A 22328-nucleotide genomic window follows, 5' to 3' on the forward strand; every position below is an offset into this window, starting at 1 on the left:
TTCTTGGCCATTGGCCCTTGTAGTTCATCTCATCCGCCCAATCCACCAGGACTGGCTTCGCATGCTGGGGCAGGCATCTCCCTATCTCACCGGGGTTGGAGGTTCCCGGCTACCCTCACCTGGTTTAGCCCACCTGTCGAGCCGGTGTACCAGAGTGTGGCCACTGTCGCATGCAAACAGCTACTTGGAGCCACAGGTGAGAGCTGGGTGGCAGGTGGAGACCAAAGATGGGCGAGGTGCCCCTTGGTGGAGCATGACAAGTCTACTACCAGAGGTGCTACCCCTCCCTGGACACCCCATACACCCCACTAGAACAAGCCCAGTGCTCTGCTGGTAAGTACACAAGGCATATTCGTAACTGAGACAGATAAAAGTGTTGGAGTGTCAGTGTCATGAGACAGTTCTGTACTTATTCAGAAAATAGATGCACAGACAATTCAAAATGTATTACGCTCAACAAGGTTGCAAGCAGTAATGATCAAATATTTCAGCTCGTCAGTCCTTGTCATCAGGGTTCTTCTGGCTCTTGGCCTCCTGGTCTGGTAGGGCCACTGACTTAATGTCCGATGCGTGGGCCCAAGCTGACTTTTCCTAGATCCCCAGATCGAGGTTAGCAGTACTTGAAATGGGCCATCACACCAGGGCTGAAAGAAATTCTTTCAGGGGTGGGATCTCACTAGTACCCAATTTCCTGGCTAGTGGGTTTGGCATTCTGCAGCCATCATGATCCTGTTGGGCTTCAAACACCTTTTGATGTAAACTTTCAAGAGTTGGTGATAGTGCTGTCAATTCTGCAACATGTTTCCACTGATGGATGTCCAAAAGGGAAGGAGCAAGTGCATGTGATGTCTCAATATTATCTCGTGGACTCTTACATAGTTTGGAGCACAGCGTATAGCCATGAAAGCCAGTGGAAGTGCCTCTGGCCACTTTAGTCCAGTTTCCTCATCAATTTGGCCAACCAGCTTTTCATGGTTTCATTTTGTCTTTCTACTGCCCCTATAGTTTGTGGGTGGTATAGAAACCCAGTGTGATGCTTATACTGTAAGGCTGATACTCTGGTATCACTTACCCATAAAGTGAGGACCATTATCACTTGAGATCTTCTCAGGGGCTCCAAACCTAGAAACAAATCCTCATAATAAAAATTTTGGAACAATTATAGTATCATTTCTACCAGTTAGATAGGCTTCTAACCATCGAGAAAACAAACCTACCATAACAAGTGCATGGTTAAAACACTCTGGCAATTGCATAAAGTCTATTGAAGATATACAAATGGCCTCCAAGGGAAGGGCCCAGTAGTGGCAGATACTGGTGGTCTTTTCGAGGCGTTATGTCTCTGGCAAATCATACAGTTTGGCTCCACTTTTCCTCCAGTCAGGAATCTTGGTGCATCCCACAAATTTTCAATTATACTCATCCTTGATGGTCTTGCACACAGTGTGCTTTAGTCCAAAAGTCTTGATCAGAGGTTTTATGATTTGGAGAACAGACAAGCAAATCATCCATGTTCTGAGGCAGAATGGAAGTGTTTTTGTAAGATCTAATTGGACTTTAAAAGGGTTCAGCAGACATTATTTGTCCTGCTTCGTTGCCACTTTTCACCCATACAGTCTCTGATACTTGAGCAAGTAAACGTTTGGTTGTCATCATTCTGTGTCTGGGAAGGGCTCAGGAATTGAAGTTTAAATTTAGCGGGATGGGATTTAACTTCACTAAATGTAAAGACAGTCACATGGGGAAATACTGAAATAGTTCCCGCTGGAAGGGTATAGCTGGCTTCTGCTGGCATTTTACATAAGACATGAATCGTGAACTGTGAATCCCAAATCCCTTGAGTGATAACAGTCAAGGTGGCAACACCTTCGGAGCCTTGGCAGGGGACGAAAAGAACAAGAGAGAAGGACGCATTGTAATTGCTTTACAGATTTTTCCTATGGATGATCTTGCACCTGCTGCAGAGCAATGTGGTTGGTCATATGCCTCTAGGTGACTAGGACATCAGACATGGATATTTCTATAATACTAAATGGACTTCAGAGTTGCAACAGTTGCTCAACTATAGTAAATGCTTTGGCAGACAAAGAATTGTTAGTGAACTTTCACCACCAAACTTCAAATGATGCCTGTACCGATTCTTCTCACACAACACAGGCAGTTGAGTATATAGTGTCCTGCACCTCAAGTTGTACCCCTTCAGGGGAGCATCCCAATTACAGAGGAAGTTCTATCCCCTCAGAATAGCCAGTGGGTATTGTGCTACAAGAAACTGATTTTCTCCTTCATGTCTGAAAAGCTGATAAGTGACATTACAAAAATGGGACTGGCTGTGTCACAACACTTAACAGATTCATGACTTAAGGGTGCTCGTGGCCAGCTAAAAGCACGGATTGTGGAAAAGGTGGTTCCAGTATTAACAGGAAATCTAATTGTTTGCTTACAGTCAGTAGAATAACAGGTTCAGAAATTTTACAATGGGCAGAATTGTAATGTCCAAGTTTTCAGTGCAGTTCAGCAAAGGGCTATTTCAAGGAAACTGCACAGTCTGAGGTGTTGGTAGCTGTGGAGACGGAAGCTGACTGTTATCACAGTTGCCTTGGTGCTGAGGGCGTCTTTGAGCCCAGTGATCAGGCTGTCCGCTAGCAAACCACACCCCTCATGGACATCCCCTTCTTTTACCCCTACCATGTCCATCGACCCATCTCCAGGTTTGTTGACGTGAACTGAGAAAATCTGAAAAAAGCCATACACTTAGAATAGCGTTTTCTAAATTGTAAACAACGATGTTCAAAACAAAAACAATGGGTCACATGAGCCAAATGCATATAAAGCAGGTAATATTAAAACTAATTTCACAATGAAATTGTAAGCAGACTGATAAGCGAAAACTCGGTCCCTACCGACTTAGTTAAGTATAGAACGGAACTACAAGTTAAATAGCATTAAAATTGTATAGGACAGCTGTCGCAATTTCTAAACATTACCTGCAATATTTTTTATTCCCATCTCCCCAGGCAGGTTTAACTAATTCTGACAATGCTGCAAAACATTCACAGTTCTACTTAACTCTTGTCATCCCACACAAGTAGCAGAGGACAGCAGCAGCAGTCAAGTCTCCAGCAGTGAGGCTGACTCTGTGGCTCTGACGGTAAGAGGGGAGGAAGAGGCAAGCTGTGGTAAGAGGGGATTCGTTGGTTAGGGAAACAGAAAGGAGGTTCTGTGTATGAAAACAAGATTCCTGATGGTCTGTTGCCTCCCGGGTGCAAGAATCATGGGCACCTTGGATTGAGACCGCAGAATTCTTAAGTGGGAGGGTGAGCAGTCATGGTCCATATCAGTACCAATGACACGGGTAGGAGGGGTGCCGAGCTCCTGCGAAGTGGCTTTAGGGAGTTAGGTGCTAAATTAAAGTACAGGACAACCAGAGTTGTATTTTCAGGATTGCTACCCGTGCCATGTGCTTGTGAGGCCAGAAGTAGGAAAATCGTACAGTTTAATATGTGGCTAAGAAGATGGTGTAGGAGGAAGGGCTTCAGATTATAGGATCATTGCGCTCTCTTCCAGGGAAGGTATGACCGGAATAGTAGGGGCGGTTTGCTCCTGAACTGGAGGGGTCTAATAACCAAGCGAGATGGTTTGCTGGTGCTGCACAATGGGGGTTAAACTGGAGTGGCAGTGGGGTAGGAACCAGAACACCAGAACAGATAGTGGAGTGGTGATGGAGAAAGATGTTGTTAAGCTGACATACAAAGTCAGAAATCAAAATGTTGAGCATGGTAGGGCTAATGTCCTGAATTGTGTATATTTCAATGCAAGAAATATTGTAGGAAAGGGCGATGAGTTTTAGAGTATGTGAAATTATGACATTGTAACTTTTGGTGAGGGACAGTACTGGCAGCTCAGTGTTCCGGATTCCGTTGTTTTAGACACAGTAGTGGGGGAGAGATGGCATTACTGCTCAGGGAAAATGTCGCTGCAGTGCTCAGATAGGACAGACTGGAGAGCTTGTCTAGTTTTTAGATTTTATGGGTAGAACTCAGGAATAAGAAAGGTATGACCCCGTTAATGGGATTATACTATAAACCACCCAACAGTCCGTGGAATTTAAAGGAGAAAATTTGTAGAGAGATGACAGACTGTTGCAAGAAGCATAAGCTTATGCTAGAAGTTGATTTTAACTTTCCACATATTGACTGAGACTCCCATACTGTAAAAGGACTAGATGGGAAAGTGTTTGTCAAATGTGTTCAGAAGCATTTCTTTAATCAGGTCATAGAAGTCCCAAGAAGGGAGTTTGCAATACTAGATCTCCTATTAGGGAATGAGACAGGGCAGGGCGCAGAAGTTTGCATAAGGGAACACTTTGCACCTAGTGATCATAACGCCATTAGTTTCCAGGTCAATATGGAAATGGATACAGTAGGTCTGGTTCTTGGGCTGAGAGTCTGAGTTGGAGAAAGGCCAGTTTTTATGGTATCAGAAAGGATCTGACAAGAGTGAATTGGAGCAGGTTGTTTTCCAGCAAAGGTATACTTGGTAACTGGGAGGCCTTCAAAAGTGGAAAACTTGAGAGTACTGAGTTTGTATGTTCCTGTCAGAATAAAAGGCAAGAATAACAGGTTTTAAGAAACTTTGGTTTTTGAGAGATATTGAGGGCCTGGTTAAGAAAAAGGAGGCGGTGCATGGCAGGTATAGACAGGCAGCAACAAATGAGGTACTAGTGGGATATAAGAAATGCAAGATAACACCTAAGAAGGGATCAGGAGGGCTAAAGAAGGCATGAGGTTGTTCTTAGCAGACAAGATGGAGAATTTTAAGGTCTTCTACAGATATATTAGGAGCATAAGGATAGAAAGGGACAAATTTGGTCCTCCGGAAGATCAGGGTGGGAATCTATAAACTGAGCCAAAAGAGATGGGGAGTTATTAAATGGATTTTTTGCTTCAGTATTTACTTGGTAAACTGACAGAGAGTTTATAGATATGAGACAATGCAGCAGCAAGATCTTGGACCCTGTACAGATTACAGGGGAAGAGGTGTTTGCTGCCTTGAGGCAAATTAGGGTGGATAACTCTCGAGGGCCTGACAAGGTGTTCACTTGGACCCTGTGGGGCCCTAACAAAGATGCTAAAAACATCCTTAGGCATGGGTGAGGTACCAGAGGACTAGAGCAGAATGTTGTTCTGCTGTTCAGCAAAGGCCCTGAGAGTAAGCCAGAAAATTCTAGGCCAGTAAGACTGACGTCAAGAGTAGGAAAGTTATCGGAAGGTATTCAAGAGACTGGATATATAAGTATTTGGATTAAGGGCAGTCAACATGGCTTTGTGCATTGTAAGTCATGTCTAGACAATCTTAGAGTTTTTTGAGGAAGTTACCAGGAAATGATGAAGGCGGCAAGGTAGTAGATGATGTTTACATGGACCTCAGCAAAGCCTTTGCCAAGATCCCACGCTGGGGATTGGTCAACAAAATTTAGTCATCGGGTATTCAAGAGTTTAAGAGATGTTTATATAGGTACATGGATAGAAGGGGAATGGAGGCTGTGATCCCGGTGCGGGTCGATGGGACTAGGCAGTTTAAATGGTTCAGCACACACTTAATGGACTGAAGGTCCTTTTGCTGTGCTGTGGTGTTCAATGACTTTATGCTGCTAGACTTGCTGAGTTCCCCTAGTACCTGGTGTGCGCTGTTCTGCCTTTTCCAGCGTGGATTAATCCTCTTCCTTAGAACTTTTTGCACTAGTTTTCCAGTGCTATGTTGTGCCCTCTCTTCACCTGAGTGACACTTCTTTAAGTACCCTCTAAACATTCGGTGTTTGTTAAGCCTGTTCTCCATGACTACCATTTACCTCTTTTTTTCCTTCACCCTGTTCCTCAGTTCACTGATATCCAGTGTTTCTTAGACATTGGCCTTGCCTTTCACGGCTGCAGGAGCACGTTGACACTAAGCTCTTGCTGTTTCACTTTCAAATTGCTCTTGATATCTTACCTGGAAGTAGCTGCTCACTACCTACTATTATCAGATCCAGACCTGCAGCTTTGAAATTTACTTACCAGATTCAGTTGCTTCATTTCCGGTCAAACGACCTCTTTCATAGAAATCTTAAAGCTTAAAGTTGTGGCCAGTCTCTCAAAAATGCTTTTTCGTGAGCACCCTCTCCATTTGCCTGGCTTTATTCTCGAAGTCTAGGTCTACTTCTCCAGTCAGACAATCTACATAATGATTTAAAAATCTCTCCTAGGCACATTGTAGAAATTCCACTCCCTCCAACCCTTCCTCACTGAGGCAATCCAGTTCATACTTGCCAAGTTGGACTCGCTTCGTTTTACACTTCTCTGTGACTTGCCTTCACACTGCCTCTGCCTCTTGCTAACAGGTTGGAGGCCTACTCTTGGTCTTTGTATGCACTGCCTGTTTTGGATCATTTAGAGCATTGGTCCCCAACCACTGGGCCGCAAAGATGTGCTACCGGGTTGCGAGGAAACGATACGATTTGGCGATATGAGTCAGCTGCACCTTTCCTCATTCCCTGTCACACGCTGTTGAACTTGAACACCACCCCACCACCCCCCTCCCCACCCCCAGTTGGCCGGTCCGCAAGAATATTGTCAATATTAAACCGGTCTGCGGTGCAAAACAGGTTGGGGACCCCTGACTTAGTGTATCTTCATCGTTTGATTCTCTCTCACCCCTACTGAACCCCATGGTGCAACCCATTCTCTTATCCAGTTAGATTAAACCTCCGCAATGTTGGAGCCATTCTGGTTTGGGTCAAAATTATCCAACTTGTTCACGTCCCATGTAACTCAGAGGATCTAATGCCCCAGTCCTCTGCACCAGCTCAGTCACACACTAATCTGATTTATCCTCTTTGTTTTCTATACGCACCAGCACTGGGAAAATATCTTGGAGGAATCCCATGAGACTGCAGGAAGAACGTAAAACTCCTCACCACAGTGCCAGGTTGAACTTGCCTCACTGGAGCTGTGAGACGGCAACGTGAACTACCTTGACATTGTGTCACACTTCTTAGCCACAATGATGCATCCTTCTTGTTGAGTTTTTCTCTCACCAGAAAGATTTATGAAACGTATCCGCCGATGTCTGCCACCACTGACCTTTCAGTCTGTTCTCGCAGTTCACATTCACATTCTGCCCTCATCCCACGGAAATTCTGGGTCAGAGCATTTGACTGGGAATGCATTAATAATTATCTTCTAATTATAAATGTGCTCAGAGTATTCATCACTCGAGCTTCTGGTGATTTTATTGCTCAAATATGGTAGAATCTGAGCAAGTTCTAATCAAAGCAGTATCTATAGTGTGAATAAATCAGTTTTTGGAAATATGACTTCATCCACTAAGAGTATTTAGCTGCCTTCTCATTAACACTGGACAGGCCATTATAACATTTTCATCTTTGGAGGATTCCTAGGGCTGGTTTGAACTTTCAGTGACTTACTGAAACTTCAGCTTTTTATGAATTTCTTTTGTTCTTTAGAGATGAGTTTAGAGGCTGTCTATGTGTGAAACTGGAGGGAGGGGAGATCTGATCCCTTTGAATGTCTCCTGTTTAATGAACGCTGAAGGTTCACAAAATGGGTATCTCATGCTGCGATAGTAACTTGTTACAAAGCCATTCTGTCCCAGAGCTTTGCATATCTGTCAATCACACAACCATTATGATCTGAAGTTGAAAGAAGTTAAAATTATGAAGCAATTGGACAGATGAGGACACACTGTTTTCAGTGGGTGAGGGGATGGGGTCAAGAAGGCATTTTTGTAAATGTTAAATGTCAGACTTTTGCATGGGATTGTAATTGAGACTGTGGAATCCATAACCAAAGACCATTTGATTCAATAAGGAGGGTGGGCGTAAAGGAACAGTATGAAAGGGATGTGCATACAGGTACATGTTAAGGATAATCTAACTGGTGATTGAGCTCGAAGGGCACTGTTCTGCCGTGAGGTAAGAATAATTTCCGGCTCTCAGCTCACAGGCAGCCAGTGACTAATGGTGTGAGAGGAAACAATATACTTTGGACGACTAGATTTTACAATTATTGGTTTGCCCAATTCTATTTCGTTCTGTTCTGCAGAAACAAAGTAAAGACCGGTTTGGACTGGAAGGGGATGAAGAGTCGACCATGTTGGAAGAATCAGTGTCTCCTAAAAAGTAAACATTCAGAATTTCTAATGCTTAAAAAAAAACATGATTCTATGTGAGAGAGCAGGAAATTAGTGGGAGAACTGGGTTGATGGAATTCCTCCGAAAGCTGGCACAGGGATATGATGGAATGAAAGCCCACAACAGAATAGGGAGAAATGGTTCCAAAGGCTGACAGCTCAAGAACCTGGGATATAGAATAATGGTTTTTTGGTAGAAAACCAGTATCCACATGAAGAATTTTTTTGCGCAGTGAGTGGTTGGGTCTGGAGTGCACTGGAGTGGGATAATAAAGGCAGAGATAGCTATTGCATTCAGAAAGGAGCTGAGTAAGGATCTGAAAGGAAAGGATTTTATGGGCTGAGGGGAGAGGGTAGAGAGTGGACTTCACTGGCCTCATTCTCTGTTGTAACCTTCATGTGATTTGGTCAGTGTTGGAGGGAGTTTGTTGCACACAGGCTGGCATCTAGGTTTGACGCATTACAACAGAGAATGAAGGATTCTCGACTCCTGTACGGTTAGTGCTGTGTTTTTTAGATGTCCTGAGTTCCTTTAGTGATGTAAAAATGGAAGTTGCTTTCTTTCCTAAGTGATCCAGTTACATGTCAAGGTAAATTCTGCTGTCCTCCCCTGTTCCACAGATCCACCATTCTGCAGCAACAGTTTAACAAGACAGGCAAGATAGAGCATGCATCTGTGGCATTGCCAGCTGTGATGAGGCCTGGAGCAGGTGGGCCAGAGAACTTCAACACAGGCACCATGCCAGCTCCGCAACAACAGATCCTGAGTGGGCAGATGCATCGGGGCCATATGCCACCACTGGTAGGAGTCAGGACCCACCCTTCAGCAGTGGTGGGAAGGTTGAATTTCCAGTTCATTGGTGCTATTTAGGAGACAAAGATTAAGATCAAGCTATATTCTAGTGTAAAGCATCATGTGATATGTTCTTTTAGATTCCATTACTTTATTATTTACATTAAAATATGTGCAAATTGAAGTTTTAAATGTTATTTAACCACAGATTCATGCAATGATTTACAGTAAGTTACTTTTGGAAGTGATGTTTTTATTCTAACTTGCTTTGCTACTTTGCTCTGTACAACAGACATCAGCACAGCAAGCATTAATGGGAACCATTAACTCAAGTATGCAGGCCGTTCAACAAGCCCAGTCTGACTTAACTGAGGTAGATAACTTGCCCCCGCTGGGACAGGACATGGTGAGTCTAATTTCTGCCAATCTTCATTTCAATGATCATTGCAAGTTGCACATCACCAGCCTTCGAACGTTTCGTTGAGTGTTGGCTTTATTTCAACCGTGAACTTTTGCAGGAACTGCACTGATTGTTGCTAATGAGTGTGACGGAGTTGGGGGTGTGGTTTGCCTTCTCCTTCCCCACATCTGTCTTATGTATCATTCTCCCAGCGGGTGTCTCTAGGATGGCTTCTATAAACAATTGGATGTTTTCCAGTACAGGGCAGTCTTCTGCAAGTTCTTACCCCTGTCCTTAACCTGTTATCATCCCGAGTTACTGGACGGGTTCAGATCCACAGTTGGGAGCAGCTATGCAGTAGGATTAGCAGTGCCCTTGTCTGTTGTCCCTTTCCCACCTTCCCCAATGCATTCACGTTGTGATGCAGCAGCGTTCCAGCCAGCACTCTGATCTGTCCTCGGCAGAAGGTTAATGCACTTGGGAAGTTTACGTCCTCTGAGAGTTCCCAATATGTAAAGTTCTGTGAGTCGGGGGGGGATGGTCCTAGGTGAAACCCATGAACGGGTGGCCCTGCAGAGTAATAGTCTGGGTCTTGTTTCACTCAGCTACAGCTGACCCACTAGGAAGCTGCTGCGAGTTGCACTGAGTAGTTCTTCCTGCACATAAAAAGTAAATTTAAAAACTCTCAGTCAGAGAGATTGACTGCTGCCTTATTTCCCAAACAGCCTTGGATTAATCTCGTGTGGCGCTGGGGACTTGTCCATCTGTAGGTCTGGTGAAGTTTCAACTACCTTTTTTGTACTTGTGGAGACTTCCACCTGAATTTTACCTTGCCCTTTGCCAAATTCTCCAATTAGTCAGTTTCTTTAATGAAAACTGATAAACATTATTGCAGACATAGATAGGCTCTCTGACTCTGCACACAGATTGTTCCTGGTCCGAATGGGTTGTGAGGAGTATCCAGGTAGGCTTCAGGTGGACAGACTGGATCAGTGAATGGATGAGTTATCCCAATGCTCAGGACTGATGAAGCATCTGAGAGTAAGTTAATAATTAATGTGAAGCTTCCTGATGGCCCCAGAATCAGATGTGTCGTACCAAATCATTCTTCATGTTCCTGTAGTTGGCAGTGACTATGGAATGCCGGCCATTTGCATTCTACTCTTTAACATTGATTCTGTTTTCCTCAGGCATCCAAGGTGTGGGTTCAGAACAAAGTGGATGAATCAAAGCACGAGATTCACTCGCAGGTTGACGCTATCACAGCAGGCACGGCGTCAGTTGTCAATCTCACAGCTGGTGAGTGATTGGTTCTTGTGACAACTCATTGAGAGCAATCTGCCAGTTTACCCCAGTTCTGTGAGACGCTCTTTGGCATGCCTAGAAACGAGTCTTAACTCAACTCTGGCTGCCAGTGGAACAGCTGCCTGGAGTTTCCAATCCCTCTTGTGACGTAATGGCATCTGCAGTTGTGCAGCCAGGAACAGGTTCCTGGCATGTCAGATCCACTCAAGTGCTCATTCACAATAAACCTGCACCTGTCTGTATTTCTGTTGTCCCCATATTTCTGTCAATACTGCCAATTCTACCAGTCACCTACGTGGTTGGGACTTCTATGTACTGATTAAGGAAACTTTTCTGAACAAACACATTTGACAAGCTCTTTCCTTTTACAGTATGGGAGACCCTGTCAATATGTGAAAAGTTAAAATTATCTACTATCCTAACTTTAAGTTTCTTGCAACAGCTGAGAACACTCTAAAATGTGCTCCTTCTAATCCTGCAGACTATTGGGTGGTCTATAATATAATCCCATTAACATAGTCATACATTTCTTATTCCTCGTTACTACCCATAAAGCCTCACTAGGCAAACTCCCCAGTCTGTCATAACTGAGCACTGCTGTGACATTTTCCCTGACTAGTAATGCCACCCCTTTGCCCTTAATCCCTCTCACCCTACCACCTCTAAAACAATGGAACCTTGGAGCATTGAGCTGCCAGTCCTGCCCTTCCTGCTACCAGGTCTCACTAATGACTACAATATCATAATTCCACATGCCCTAAGCTTATTCATCTTTCCTGCAATACTCCTTGCATTGAAATATACACAACTCAGTACATTGTCTGACTGTGCTTGGCCTTTCAATTCCTGACTTTCTATGTAGGTTTAACAATTTCATTTCGCACAACCACTCCACTAAACCCCCACCACATCCCCTGCCCCCACCTTCCATGCAACACTTTCTGCAAGGATATTTCAGTCCAGGTGCAAACTGCCCCTTTTATGCAGTTCCCACTTTCCCTGGAAGAGAACCCATTGTTGCAAAAATCTGAAGCCCTCCTTCCTGCACCATCTCCTTAGCCACGTTAAACTGGCCTCACCAGCATGTGGCATTGGTAGCAGCCCTGCGATCACAACCCTGGTGGTCTGGTCCTTTAACTTAGCACCTAACTCCCTGAAATCCCCCCCCAACCATGTCATTGGTGCCAAGATGAACCATGACCTCTGGCTGCTCATCCTCCCACTTAAGGATACCCTGGACTTGATTGGAGGTGTACCTGATCACAGCACCATCCACGAATCTCATCCTCATCCACAGAACCCCCTTTCTGTTCCCCTAACCAATGAATCCCCTGTCATTACAGCTCGCCTCTTCTCCCCACCCCCCACCTTCACTTCTGAGCCACGGACTTGGTGCCAGATACCTGATCACTGTGGGTTTGCTCTGCTCGATCAACCACCCCAACAGAATTAACCAAACAGCATCCAGAGTGGAGTACCTATTGTTGAGGGGAATGGCACTGACTGCCCTATCCCCTTTCCTCCTCCTGACGGTCACCCAGTGACCTGTGTCCTGAACCTTGTCCAATGTGTAAGAAAAAGAAAAGATCGTGCAAACAGTGAAAAAGGAAAAGAAATAATAAACGGAATGTGAACCGCAGAGTCCCAGAAAACGAGTCCACAGCCACGGAAACAGTGCATGCTTTCTGACTCCGTACACAGATTGTTCCTGTCCCGGATGGATTGTGAGGAGTAACCAGAGAGGCTTGTGGGGGGTGGGGGATATGGACAGAATCAGTGAATGGATGGGAATGTAGTAGATGGAACACAGCGTGGAAAAATGGGGCCATCCACCCAGCAAGAGACAACAGAAAAGTGGAGGACTTCTTAAATGTTCAGCAATTGAAAAGGGTAGGTGTTCAGAGGAAGTTGGGTGTGTGTGGGGAAAAATCGGCTATGAATATACAAGAATCAGGTAGGCGAATGAGGCATGAGCTGACATTTGAAGAAGACGTGTAAAAACTGAGGAAGGCTGCTTTACTGCAACTTTATTGGCTTCTTGCAAGACCTACCTGGAATTTTATAGATGTCAGACTTCCCACCTATAGTTGAAAAAAGTTTGGCCTGTTGATTCTTCAGATAGAAGGCTTGTCTTCTGGGAAGACAGTAACTAGTCTGGGCATCTACTCTGAAGTTTATGTGAATGAGAGGAGATCCTGGCACAACATGTAAAGTTCTTTTAGGGCTTGGCAGGGTTGGTGTAGGTATGAAGACGTGTGGCCAAGTGGTTAAGGCGTTCGTCTAGTGATCTGAAGGTCGCTAGTTCGAGCCTTGGCTGAGGCAGCATGTTGTATCCTTGAGCAAGGCACTTAACCACGCATTGCTCTGCGACGACACTGGTGCCAAGCTGTATGGGTCCTAATGCCCTTCCCTTGGACAACATCGGTGGTGTTGAGAGGGGAGACTTGCAGCATGGGCAACTGTCGGTCTTCCATACAACCTTCCAAGGCGCAAATCTGTGGTCTCACGAGACTAACGGATCCCTATATATATGTAGGTATGAAGTTTCCTCTGGCTCGACAGTTCAGAACCAGGGCCTGGGTTCCAAAACAAACATTTGTCTGTTCAGGTTTGATATGATCATAGATAATACAGCATGGACTAGGTAGGCCCTTTGCACCAACTGGTCCATGCCAACACAGCATCCTCTGCATTCAGCCAGTAACCCTCCAAGCCCCTCCCCTCCATGTATCTATCCAAATGCCTCTTGTATGTTGTAATTGCATCAGCCTCGACCACTTGCTGTGGCAGCGCAATCCTAGTACTCACTACCCGCGGTAAAGAAGATACCTATCAGGTCTTTTTTAAATCTCTCCCCTCTTACAACTTCAACATAACATCCCATCTCCTGTACTCAGTACTTTGACTTATGAAAGCCACTGTGCCAAAAACTTTCTTAACAACCCTATCTGCCTGTGAAACCACTTTCAATGAATTATGGACCTGTATATTCCCAAATCCCTTTGTTCTACTGCACTCAGTGCCTTACCGTTCAACTGTGTAAAACCTACCCAGGAAATTACAGGCCCATGAGCCTGAAATCAATAGTGCAAAAGTTATTGGAAGATATTCTAACGGACCCGATAAGTTAAGTATTTGGATAGACATGGTCTGATTAAGGTTAGTCAGCATGGCTTAATCTGTTTTGGCTCCACGCATAGATTACCATTGCCTTCTTTTAGCCTTCCTGATTTCTTTCTTAAGTATTGTCTTGCATTTCGTATACTCCATAAACACCTCATTTGTTTCTACCTGACAATACCTGCAATGTACCTCATTTTCTTCTTAACCAGGGTCTCAACATCTCTTAAGAACACGTGTCATCTTTAGCTTTTATTCTGACAGGTACATACAAGCTTTGTACTGTCAAAGCTTCCCTTTTTGAAGGCCTCCCACTTACCAAGTACATCTTTGCCAGAAAATAGCCTGCCCCAATCCACACTTGCCAGATTCTTTCTGATACCATCAAAATTGGCCTTTGTCCAATTTAGGATCTCAGCCTGCAAACCAGACTTATCTATATGCATAATTTCTTTGAAACTAATGACATTGTGGTCATTAGATGTTCCCCTACACACACTTATCTGACCTGCCCTGGCTCACGCCTAATAGCAGATCTTTTTGTATATTTACTTTGAAACTAATTGCATTATGATCACTAGATGCAAAGTGTTCCCCTGCACAAACTTCTATCACCTACCCTGTCTCATTCCTCAATAGCAGATCAAGTATTGCACACTCTCTCTTTGGTACTTCTATGTACTGATTAAGGAAATTTTCCTGAACATGTTTGAGAAACTCTATCCCATCTAGTCCTTTTACAGTCAATGTGTGGAAAGTTAAAATCACCTACTATAACAACTTTATTTTTCTTGTCTGCGATGTTTCTGCAACTTTGTCCCTCTAAATCCCTCAGACTGTAGTATAGCCCCATTAACATGGTCGTATCATTCTGATGTCCCTTTAGGAGATCCTGCAGACACAGATTACACTGCTGTCGGCTGTGCCATCACAACCATTTCCTCCAATCTCACTGAAATGTCCAAGGGAGTGAAGATGTTGGCTGCCTTGATGGATGATGATGTTGGAAGTGGTCAGGATCTTCTACGAGCAGCGAGAACATTGGCTGGTGCCGTGTCTGATCTGCTCAAGGCAGTCGAGCCTTCATCAGGAGAGGTGAGCTGCGCAAATGGTCCAAGAGTGAATGTAACAAGGGCAGTCCCAAAGTTAGTGTGGTGATGAGCCGGGGTTTGTGTTTGGGGGCAGTTCTGGTTGGGTGTGGGCATGGGAATGTGCATTGTCCAGAGAGCTAAGCAGTTGCAGCATATCCTTCAAACACTCAGTTCATTGACCAGCCCACAGTGTTCTTTCTGTTTTCATCAAGTACAGGGGAAGGAAGTTCTTGAATCGAGGAAAGCAGAGATAAGGCAGTACAAGGTCTGGCACTGCGGGGAAAGGCAGTGGTCTTGGGACATGAAAACAAGAAGGACTCAATAGCTGCTATGGCAGCAGCTGAGTATCAGAATCTTGTGAGGAAGAAGGGGAAACATGCCAAAGATTGACTGAAAAATAAAAGCTGAACAACAGTATGTGCCAATGTACAGGAAGTTATATGCTGATACTGCACTTTTTCGAATGAACAGCCAAATGTATTTTACAATTATTAACATGCTCAAAGCAAATTTAAACATAAATACCAAGGTAAAATATGTAAAATTGGCTATACCTTTGGTGTGTGAACTATCCACCTGTTGTCAGAGGTTAAACAGATCACCCAACTTGGCAGAGTTTGCACAGTTGGTGAGCCACCCACACACTGTAATATCCCAGAGTACGCCCAGTCTCTTCTCACTCCCACGTCCTCTAATATCCCACTGTCATAACTCTCCAACACTTCTAATGCTGCATTCTCCTTAACACTCTGTGTCCCTCGCTGTTCAACTGCCTAATAAAATTACTGATAGATTGGTTTAAATGTGTTGCGGTCAGAGAATTAAATGAAATGCGAAGACGTGCTTCATTTTTGTGATTTTGAAGTCTAGGACAATGCGGCAAGGATCCAGGCCCGTCCAGTCCATGCCGACCTGCTGCCCACACAGCTAGTCTCAATTTCCAGCACTCATCCCACGTCCGTCTAAGGCCCTGCCCCTCCGGGTGCTTCTTAAATGATACCACTATACCTGTCTCAACCTCTTCCTCTGGCAGCTCATTCCACTTAATCACAACTGTTAGTGTGAAAAATTTGCCCCTCAGGTCTCTTTTAAACTTTCCCCTCTCACCCTAAATCTATCACCCTAGGTTTGCACTCTCCTATACTTGGGAAAAGATAGTCACCATCCACCTTACCTGTGCCTGTCATCATTTTAAACACTTCTTTATGATTACCCCCTGATTCTCTGATGTTCCATCGAATAGCGATCTAACCTGGCCAACTTCTCCCTGTAACCCAGGCCCTCTCGTCCTGGCAACATCGACAGAAATGTCTTCAAAGTTCAAAGTACATTTATTATCAAGGTACATATATGTCACCACATACAACCCTGAGATTCATTTCCTTACAGGCATATTCAGTAAATCCACAATGGTATCGTAACCATAATAGAATCAATGAACGAGCACGCCAACCAATCTGGGTGTTCAACCAACGTGCAAAATACAACAAATTGAGCAAATGCAAAAAGAAAGAAATAACAATAATAAATAATAATAATAAATAAATAAGCAGTAAATACTGAGAGTAAGAGATGAAGAGTCCATTGATTGTGAGAACATTTCAGTGATGGGGCAAGTGAGTTGAGTCAAGTTGTCCCCTTTGTTTCAAGATCCTGATGGTTGAGGGGTAATAACTGTTCCTGAACCTGATAGTGTGGGTGCAAAAGCTCCTGTACCACTTTGTCGATGGCAGCAGCGAGAAGGGAAGGTGTCCTGGGTGGTGGGGGTCCCTGATGGTGGGTGCTGCTTTCCTGCGACGACGCTCCATGTTTACGTGCTCAGTGATGGGGAGGGCTTTATCTGGGCCAAATCCACTACCTATTGTAGGATTTTCCATTCGAAGGCATTGGTGTTGCCATACTGGGCTGTGATGTAGCCAGTCAATATACTCTCCACTACACATCTATAAAAGTTTGTCGAAGTGTTAGATGCCATGCTGAACCTCCGCAGATGCCGAAGGAGTAGAGGCGCTGCTGCGCCTTCCTCCCAATTGCCCTTACAAGATAGATCCAGGACAGGACCGCTGAAATAGTAACACCCAGGAATCTAAAGTTTTTAACCCTCTCCACCTCTGATCCTCCGATGTGTACTGGCTCATGGACCTCTGCTTTCCCTCTCCTGGTCTATAGTCAGTTTCTTGATTTTATTGACATTGAACGAGAGGTTGTTGTTCTGACACCACTCAGCCAAATTTTCATTCTGTCTCCGGTATGCTGATTCATATCCACCACTGATTCAGCCCACGACTACGGTATCATCAGCAAACTTGCATATGGTGTTGGAGCTGTGCTTAGCCACACAGTGTAAAGCGAGTAGAGCAGCAGACTAAGCACACAGCATGTGGTGCACCTGTGCCGATGGAGATCATGGCAGAGATGTTGTTGCCAATCCAAACTGACTGGGGTCTACAAGTAAGGAAATCCAGAATCCAGTTGCACAAGGAGGTATTGAGACCAAGGTCCTGGAGATTATGGATTTTGAGGGGGTGATGGTATTGAATGCTGAGCTGGAGTCGGGGTGCAGGTCAATAGACCAGGTAGTTTAAATGTCTCAGCACATACTGGATGGGCCAAAGTGCCTGTTTCTGTGCTGTGTGTCTGTGTGACTCTGTAGTAGTTAACACTTCAGTCGTTTACTCTGCCTCCATCCTATGGGTTAAAACTGGTAAATGGGCTTATTATTGTCACATGTACCGAGGCACAGCAAAATCCTTAGTTTTGCACACCATTCAATTATATATTTTATATAAATATAAAATATTTCATCACATTTGTATCTCCAAGTAGGACAAGGGAGAAGCAATAATGAATGCAGAATACAGTGTTACTGTTACAGAGGAAGGGGGTAAGTAGGAGATTGGGACTGAGAGGGAAAATGGATCAGTCATGATGAAATGAGGGAGCAGACTAGATGGGAGGAATGGCCTAGTTCTGTTCCTATATCTCATGGTCTTAAAGTGCAGTGCAGACAGACAATAAGGTCCTTGGTCATGATGGAGTACAGGGTGAGGTCGAAATCTATTTGGTAATATAAGGGAGCAATTTACGAGTCATATAACAATGACTCAAGCCGTCCTTGAAACTGGTGGAGCGTGCTACCAGGCTTTTGTATCTTGTGCCTGATGATAAGGGAGAGAAGAAGGAATGTTCAGGTTGGGTGGGGCCTTTGGTTATGCTGGCTGTTTTACCGAACCAGCGAGAAGTGCGGACGGTGTCCGTGGAGGGGAGGCTGGTCTCTGTGATGTACTGAGTGAGCTGTGTTCCACACACTCATACAGAGCAGTTGCCGCACTAAGCCATGAAACCTCTCTTTAGGATGCATTCTGTGGCGCATCGATAAAGATTGGTGAGGGTCAACTGAGCCATGCTGAATTTTTTTAGCCTCCTAAGGAAGTAGAGGCACTTGAGTGCTTTCTAGGCCGTGGCATCTATATGGTTCCATTGGATAGGCTTTTCGTGATGCTCACTCCTAGGAATTGAAACTCTCAACTCTGTTGAACTCAGCATCTGGATGTACGCAGAAGCATGTGTCCTGCACGAAACTACCCCTCCTTGAACTCAGGAACCAGCTCTTTTGTTTTGCTCACATTGAGGGAAAGGTTTCTGTCGTGACACCACATCACTAAGCTCTCCGTCTCCTTCCTGCACTCGGACTCATTGCTGTTTGGGATTTTGTGCACTATGGTGGTATCTGCAAGCCTGTAGATGGAGCTGGAGCAGAATCTGACCATCCAGTCGAGAGTGTATAAGGAGAAAAGTAGGGGTCTGAGATTGCCGTTTTGTGGGACACTGGTGCTGAGGATAATCGTGGCTGAAGTGTTGCTCCCTATTGATTGTAGTTTCTTGGTCAGGAAGTCAAGGATCCTGTTGCAAAGGGAGGTGGTGAGACGCACATCTAGGAGTTTGGTGATGAGTTTGCTTGGAAATGTAGGACAGAAGGCGGAGCTGTAGTCAGTAAATATCCATTGATCGTGTGGATAGTCAAAACCTTTTCCCCAGGTCTGAAACACGAGAGTGCACAGTTTTAAGGTGCTTGGAAGTAGGTACAGAGGAGATGTCGGGGTAAGTTTTTTACGCAGAGAGTGGTGAGTGCGTGGAATGGGCTGCTGGTGACGGTGGTGGAGGTGGATACAATAGGGTCTTTTAAGAGACTCATGGAGCTCAGAAAAATAGAGGGCTATGGGTAACCCCAGGTAATTTCAAAAGTAAGTACATGTTCAGCACGGCATTGTTGTGCTGTAGATTTTCTATGTTTCTAAATAGTAGTCTGATTATATGTGTCTTTATTACCCACGTGCTCCAGATATTAGTGTCGGGCTACAGAGATGGCCTTCACCTGCACCTGTGTTGGCTGTAAGTCAGCATAGGAGTAAGTTTCATTATCGCTGACATATCCAGTGAAATTTGTTGTTTTGCAGTAGCAGTACAACCCAAGACAAAAATTGCTTTAAGTAACTTTAAGAGGGGAAGAAATTTTTCTCTTAAAACTTTGAGGTTGCCTGGGAGGCTTGTGTTGGTGTGTGCCACAACTAGCCTCTTGAAGCACTTAGTGGCAGTGCATGTTAATGGCGGTAGTCATTAACTTAACTCCTGTACTGTGAGACAGTAGAATTGATAACTCCCTGCTCCATTTCGACCAGACCATGGAGACTCTCTGTGCATTCTTGCAAGCAGATCCTTTCTTGCTCAGTAATGTACACCAGCACCCTCTTGTTTACAGAGTAGGACAGGAGACCTTTGCTGACCAGCTCTGTATTTTTTTTCCCTCAGCCCCGCCAGACTGTGCTGACAGCAGCCGGGAGTATCGGGCAGGCCAGCGGTGACCTCCTCCGACACATTGGAGAGGGTGAAACGGATGAACGGTTTCAGGTAGGGAGAGATGGGGTGGTACAAGTTCATATTCAGCTAGTAGCTGATGTGACTTTCTGCATTCAACATCTGTCTCAGAAGCCATGATGGTCTCTTAAACTCTTTCTACTGTTGTTTAAAAATTGTTGGTGCAATGAATGCTGAAAATCCCGAATGTTAGTGCAGTGCCATAACGGGGGAGTGGGGACATTGTGAATACTGCATGAAACTTTCCACCAGCATTGATACCCACTGTTATTACTCTGCAACTAAGTTGCCTTACTTTATCTATCAGTAATTACTTGTTAATACTGAACATTATTACCTAGAAACCGGTTAGGATTTCTACCAAGCAAAGTGTCTGTTTTCAACCTTACTGTTCCATTACGCATCATGACACTACAGTATTAACTGTACTACATTTTTATTTTCTTTTCTGTTGTGTGTGCCACAGCTGAAGTGTAGCTCCACTTGCCCCTTCACTTTGGAGGGCTTAAGTCACTGCTATATTGTGAGGGGTCCCGTGGTTTTTCTTTGGCAGGATGTTCTGATGAACCTGGCCAAGGCTGTGGCAAATGCAGCTGCTATGTTGGTGCTGAAGGCGAAGAACGTTGCCCAGGTGGCTGAGGACACAATCCTGCAGAACCGGGTGATCGCTGCTGCCACGCAGTGCGCCCTGTCCACCTCACAACTTGTCGCCTGTGCCAAGGTAAGTGACGGGATAAACTGGTCTCAGAGGCAGAGGGCACCAGAATTAAACTGCTTTCAGACGAAGATACATGACACAGTGACGTCACTTGCAATTTGTAGTCCAAAGTAAATTTATTATCAAAGTACGTGAATGTCTTCATACACAACCCTGAGATTCACTTTCTTGTGGGTATTCACAGTAAACACAAGAAACACAGTAGAATCAATGAAAGACCGCACCCAACAGGGCGGACAAACACCAGTGTGCAAAAGACAACAACTGTGTCATTAGAAAAAGAAAGAAAAAAATAATATTAAATAAATAAGTAATAAATATCAAGATCATGAGATGAAGAGTCCTTGAAAGTGAGTCCGTAGGTTGTGGGAACAGTTCAGTTTTGGTGTGGGTGAAGTTATCCTTTCTGCTCAGGAGCGTGAAGGTTGAGGGGTAATAACTGTTCCCGAACCTGGTGGTGGGGGTCCTGAGGCTCTGGATGGTGGGGGTCCCAGATGATGGATGCTGCTTTCCTGCGGACAGCGCTCCATGTAAATATGCTCAGTGGTGGGGACTAGGCCATGTCTTGCTACTATTTGTAGGCTTTTCCGTTCAAGGGCATTGGTGTTTCTATACCAGGCCGTGATGCAACCAGTCACTTCTATAGAAGTTTGTCAAAGATTTAGATGAAATGCTGAACTCTCGCAAACTTCTAAGAAAGTAGAGGCGCTGCTGTGCTTTCATCCTGATGGCATTTATATGCTGGACCCAGGGCGATGCTGGAAATTTTGAGCAACCAACAGGCACAGGCACGCAGACACCCACATCCACACACCAACAGGCACGCAGACACCCACACCAACAGGCACGCAGACACCCACATCCACACACCGACAGGCACGCAGACACCCACATCCACACACCAACAGGCACGCAGACACACTCAATGCTGGAGGAATTCAGCAAGTCAGGCAGCATCAATGGAAGGAAATAAACAGTCGATAATTGGGGCCACATTTTCCTACATAGATGCTGCCTGATCTGCTGAAATTTCTATAGCATTTTGTGTGTGTTGCTTATTGTAGAGTTTAGACCTGACCAAATCCAACCTAGCCTGAATGGATGTAGAGTTGGTCTCTCAGCAGGCTGTTGGAGTAAAATGCAGGCCACCTCCTGGGGTCAATGATACAGGTTCTACCCATCCACAGACACCCTTGCTCATCAGACTGTCCTGGTGCTGGGAGCATGCGGGAGCTGGGCAGGTAGCCAGCAGTGGAGAAAAGGGAGCTCCTCTGAGTCTGGGTTGGGAGAACGTTGCTATGCCTCTGTAACTGAGTGAGACCGTGAGACAACGTCACCGTATTGTACCCCCCAGGACTCATGGCACACAGTTGAACCAATGTTAGTTTGCTGAGGGAGGCAGCAGGAGGCAAAAGCAGAGCAGTGGGACTAATCCTGTTCGAAGAGCCAGCTGGTAGACCAAATGAACTCTCTCCCACCTATGTAGCCATTGAATTCAGATGACGCCTATTGCAGACATCCCACCTCTCCCGGAAGTTCCAGGAGTCTCCTGCTTATTGATAGCAGCTCTCTGACGCCCGGAAGTTATATACAATATCTTGGAAATCGATTTTTTTTGAGAGGGAGAGGGAGCATCCTGATTGGTCTCTCTTTGTGCTAAGTAGACCTATCAGTTTTCTCTGTGGGCAGGCTTTACAGTCGACCTCAAAAATAATGACAGTGTTGCTCACTGCACTGTTTGCAACAGTGACTTTTCTGTTGCCCATGATGGGTTGAATGTTGAGGTGAGTTTAACAGGTGTTATTCGTTCATTAGTATATCTAACGTTATTTAAAC

General features: G+C 44.9%; 1 protein-coding gene across 5 annotated transcripts in view; it reads left to right on the top strand.

Moving 5' to 3' along the window:
* The window catches only part of tln2b (talin 2b), a 323891-nt gene that overhangs the window by 149492 nt on the left and 152071 nt on the right, over window positions 1-22328 (top strand). For all 5 annotated transcript variants that reach the window (XM_063070979.1, XM_063070978.1, XM_063070977.1 and 2 more), the window contains 7 exons: window positions 8103-8179; window positions 8812-8992; window positions 9276-9389; window positions 10574-10682; window positions 14695-14903; window positions 19709-19807; window positions 20328-20495. In XM_063070979.1, the coding sequence (XP_062927049.1) occupies window positions 8103-8179; window positions 8812-8992; window positions 9276-9389; window positions 10574-10682; window positions 14695-14903; window positions 19709-19807; window positions 20328-20495 (957 nt within the window). The remainder of the gene's footprint in view (window positions 1-8102; window positions 8180-8811; window positions 8993-9275; window positions 9390-10573; window positions 10683-14694; window positions 14904-19708; window positions 19808-20327; window positions 20496-22328) is intronic.

This window comes from Mobula hypostoma, chromosome 18 (assembly GCF_963921235.1).
Source record: "Mobula hypostoma chromosome 18, sMobHyp1.1, whole genome shotgun sequence".
Taxonomy (NCBI): domain Eukaryota; kingdom Metazoa; phylum Chordata; class Chondrichthyes; order Myliobatiformes; family Myliobatidae; genus Mobula; species Mobula hypostoma.